The sequence below is a fragment of the Galeopterus variegatus genome, unplaced genomic scaffold (genome assembly GCF_000696425.1).
Source record: "Galeopterus variegatus unplaced genomic scaffold, G_variegatus-3.0.2 Scaffold291, whole genome shotgun sequence".
NCBI classification, from domain to species: Eukaryota; Metazoa; Chordata; class Mammalia; order Dermoptera; family Cynocephalidae; genus Galeopterus; species Galeopterus variegatus.
In genome coordinates this window covers 120,514-125,200 of record NW_007726402.1, presented here as the reverse complement: position 1 = coordinate 125,200, position 4,687 = coordinate 120,514, and the positions used below count along the sequence as shown (strand labels likewise).

General features: G+C 32.8%; 1 protein-coding gene across 1 annotated transcript in view; it reads left to right on the top strand.

Annotated features, from left to right (window-relative positions):
* The window catches only part of LOC103585964 (putative uncharacterized protein CXorf30), a 118,759-nt gene that overhangs the window by 21,254 nt on the left and 92,818 nt on the right, over positions 1-4,687 (top strand). The window contains 1 exon segment of the mRNA XM_008567075.1: positions 1,558-1,665. Coding sequence (XP_008565297.1) covers positions 1,558-1,665 — 108 coding nt within the window.

The window sequence follows — 4,687 nt, the reverse complement described above, 5'->3', positions numbered from 1 at the left end:
AAAAAAAAAAAAAAAAAAAAAAAGACAAAAAAAAAAAATAATAATAATCAACTTTGTTTCAAAAGTAACATCCAAGTTATTTATTATAGTTTTAAAGATTATAATTGACTTAGTATTTGTGTATGCAATGCATTCCATTACTCTACTTAAGAAAATGCCCCTTGCTACTTTATATGCTACTTCAGGGCTAAGATAATTTTGTTATTAATTTATTAATTGACATAAAAATTGTTTATATTTATGGTGTACAACATGATGCTTTGAAATATGTATACAACGGGGAATGGCTAAATGAAGCTAATTAATATATGCATTACCTCATGTATTTATCAGTTATTTGTGATGAGAACATTTAAAATCTACTCTGCCAGCAATGATTTCAAATATATAATACATTGGTATTAACTATAGTCACCATGTTGTACAATAAATCTTTTAAACTTCTTCCTTCTAATTGAAATGTATCCTTTGACCAACATCTCCCCAGCCCCTGGTACCACCGTTGTGCTCTCTGAATTCAACTATTTCGGGTTCCACGTATAAGTGAGATCATGTGGTATTTGTCATTCTGTGCTGGATTATTTCATCTAATGTAATATCCTCCAATATAACTATTATTGGTGCTTCTAGCACAGTATCTTATAATAGAAACCAAGTAATTGTTATTTTAATGAATGGATGAATAAATGAATATATATAAAATTTTAAAGGATAAAATTATTATAATGTACAACATGAAAATAAGAACATTGCGTACTGTAAAAGACACTATTTTGATAGATACCATTAAAAATATGGGCTGGTCTCATCTCTCCAATGAGACTGCATAGGCTTTGTGAGCACAGATTGAATCTTGAATTTTCTTAATCAGCATACATTAAAAGATATAATCTTGGCTAATGCTTATTGACTGCCTACTCTGCTATCATCACTGGGACATGCATTTTTCATACATGAGCACAAACTTCTCACAGCAACTTTAAAGGAAGGACTGATCCCTCCCATTTTATAAATGATGAAACTGAAGCTCGAAAAGTTAAGTGACTTGATCAAGGATGCACAAATAAAAGACGACAAAGCTGAGATACCAGCCCAATTATACATTTAGACTGCCACAAGCTCTGTCTCCCCCAGAGCTGAGCACATGCTGATTATAAAGGAAACTCTCCAGAAGTGCATGTCACATGATAGCCTTCACATGAAAATACACATGCATTCACCTCAACAAAATTAATTTGGTTTAATCACAGTTAAAAAGCAGGACTTTTCCTGTTATAGCTCCTCTAAGACATTTAAGATACTAACATTTAAACATTTTTCATTGATTCAACAGTCATTTGTTAAAGATATTGACAGCACTGTTTTTCTTGAATAAAGTGATTTTCTCACCAAAAACTGAAATAATTTAAAAATTCAAGAAAAAAATGCGTCACAGAGTAGTTATAAAATATTTCATTTAAAACAAACTATTTCTACCAATTTAGGATATATTTTTCTGCCAAATTTATCATACAAACTAAAATCATTGACAGGATTTTGTTTATTTCTCTCTACCAGCCTTATTTTTCAGCCTGAAATGGCTCAAGAGTTCTGGTATTTACTGAAATTAACTACTGAATTACCAAAACCAACTGTAATGCCAAAAATGAAACATGACCTTGGAAAGTAAGTTCTATTTAATAGATAAAATCATTTCATGCAAGAAAAAAGTTAAACTGTAGTAGTGTTGTTATAATGCACTTACTCTTTTTAAATAAGAAATAAATATATTTCTAGTAATTTTCTTTTCCAGGGAAGATTTGATATTTAAACTATTCTGTGGAAAACTTGTCAAAGAAAAACAAATCAGGTCTTAGTAAAGACTAAGACTTTTATTCAAATAGGTTAGTGTAAGTGAGAGAAAGCTTCCATCTCAGAAATCTGCAAGGGTCACCAAATCAATCAGTAAAACGTTTCCTGTTTTATAAGCTAAAGTTGAAACAAGCAGATATAAACAGAATCTCTGGAGGGAAAGCTGGACAAGCTAGGAAAAATGACCAGTGGGGTCTAACAGGAAAAGGGTCTCAATGCAGTCAGCCAACTCCCAGGAGAAGAGGAGAAGGGGGGAATGTTCCCTTTATGTGTGTGTGCTTGCTTAGGCTTGGGGACAAGCAGAGTTCAAAGGCTGGTAGGGAAGGGAAACGCCTGATAAAGTTTGGCTAAGGCAACGCAGAGGGTAAGCAATGAGCAACTGTGAGCACTTGGTCACTTGGCTAGTACCATGCTCCCTTGAGATTTCACTATTGGTATTTGGGTGGTTGAGTTTCTATTACATGTCTGGCATCAAATTTGGTGCTGGTAAATAGGGGTAAACAGGTCACAATTTCTGCTTTTAAAGAGTACATGCTCTAGTGGGCAAATCAGTGCCTTTTAGTTAATTTCTGTCCCTTAGCACACCAAAAGAGTGCTGGGTTTTTACAGTACCAGATCTTGAGCCAAAACATCACTACAAGTGATTCATTAAGGAAGTGATCCCAGAGATGTCAGTAGGATAATAGGTAAAGCAAGATAAGTAAAGGGAGGAAGTTAAGTACAGGTGTGATTCGGGGTATGGTCACAGACTGCCTGATCCTGCCAAGAGGGCTGGAACATAAGTTATGTCTCAATGCTTGGGCCAGCAAAGAAGCTGGGCCTTTGAACTCCCATGGTAGTCCCTTTAATCTTGCTAGGGATGAGACATAAACCCAGGCACTTCTGCCCTCTGTAGGGTTGAGGAGGCTCCAGAACCCAAGGAAAATCAACTGAAGGTCTCAGATGGGAGATTTAACAGCAAGCGCGCAGAAGTTGGGATATGGACAAACAGCTGGTGAAAAATCTTCTAGGGGATTAGGTGGTATACCAGCAGTGTCTGCTTCAACAAGTTATTTACAAAATTATTCATAGTTTTATATATTTTTCTTCTTTTAAATTAGATTAATATATGAAAACTACATATTAATGTTAATAATAAATATACAAAAGTTAGGTGAAAATTTTTGCCTCAACCAGTTTTATGATCACTGTTTTTTTTCATTCCACTAAAAAGGGCTAGGCTTTTCTTTTCCTTTTTAACTTATCTTGTTATTTTTGAGCATGTTTTCCTAAAACTTTGTTTTATCAAAGTCACGGTTTTATATACTTAAAAGTCATATAATATTAAAAGAGTGTCGATTACTTTTTTTTTTTTTTTTTTTTAACTAGCTTATCCCGGATTCTTTTTAATTTTGGAAGTTTGCAAGATCTTTAATTGTGTCCAGTGTCTTTAAAATTCTTAAAGATGTGTCTTCCTGTGGCTCTATTTTCATACATTTTTCTGGGTAGTTGGGGACTCTTTCAATATGGAAACTTATGACTTTCAGTTTCTGGAATCTTCTTGAATTATATCATCTTTTTGGTTTCTTTCTTTCTTCCTACATCTATGTTTGTATTTACAACTTGGGGTCTGATTTTCAAATTTTCGTTCCTTTTTGCCTTTTTCACCAATGTTTGTCTTTTTACATTCACACAGATTTACTCAATTTTATCTTCCAGTCCTTCTATTGAGTTCTCGTGTCGGCTATCAACATCCATGACTGTTTTGTTGTTGATGTTCTTTGAATGTTTCTTCTGTTTTCTGTTTTTAGGGGTTTTTTTTGTTTTTTTTTTTCTAAATAACATTCTGTTCTTGTTTCATGTTTGAGTACCTTTCTCTCATATCCCTTAAGATATGAATGGTTATGTTAAAAGGCCATGGTCTTTGTCTTTATGTGTATGTTTCAGTTGCTTTCTTTCTTATTGGAAACTTTTTCAGATGTTTGTTTGGCTCATTTTTAAGTGTGAGGCTCTAAAATGATAATTAGGAATTCTGACACCATGGATGGGCCTTATTGACTAGCTCATGTTCTTCCGTGTGCTATTCTTCATTTATTTTCATTGCTGAAAAAAAAAAAAGAAAAATGCATTGCTTTTTATTGATGGGATTTTGGCTTGTTTCTAGGTTTGGTATTTATGAAAAATATTATTTATAGCACTGTAAATGTCTTTTGTTGCACGTTTGTGCTCATTTCCATTGATTATAAATGTGGAACTGCAATATCTGTTGCATAAGGTAAGCATTTGTTTCAATTTAGTGGGTAATGACAGAGTTATAAATTGTACTTCTTTACACTCCCAATAGCCATATATGAATTGGAGTTGCTTCACATCCTCAAGAACATAGATATTTTAGGACTAATTTTAACCATTCTGGTGTGTAAGTGCTATCTCATTTTATTTTTAATTTATACTTATTTTATGATTAATGAGGTTAGTACTTTGTTATATGTTTAAAGACATTTTGACATAGTCTCTTTTGAAGTGTCTGTTCATGTCCTTTGATCATTCTTTTACTGGTTTGTCTGTATTCTTCTTTTTAATTTAAAGATCTTTATATATTTTAGATACAAACTACTGTGAATTACATATGTTGCAAATACCTTCTCTTATACTGTGGGTTGCTTTTTCAATTTCGTAGTGGGGTCTTTTAATGAAAAAATTACTTAGTTTTAATGTAGTTTATTTGATCAACCTTTTTGTTTTCTTTATTTTTTCCATACTCCTAATTCAGTAAGATCTCCTGTGATTTCTAGGAAAATGTATTATTTATAACTCTTATATTTAGATCTACCATCTATCTGGATTTGATATCTGA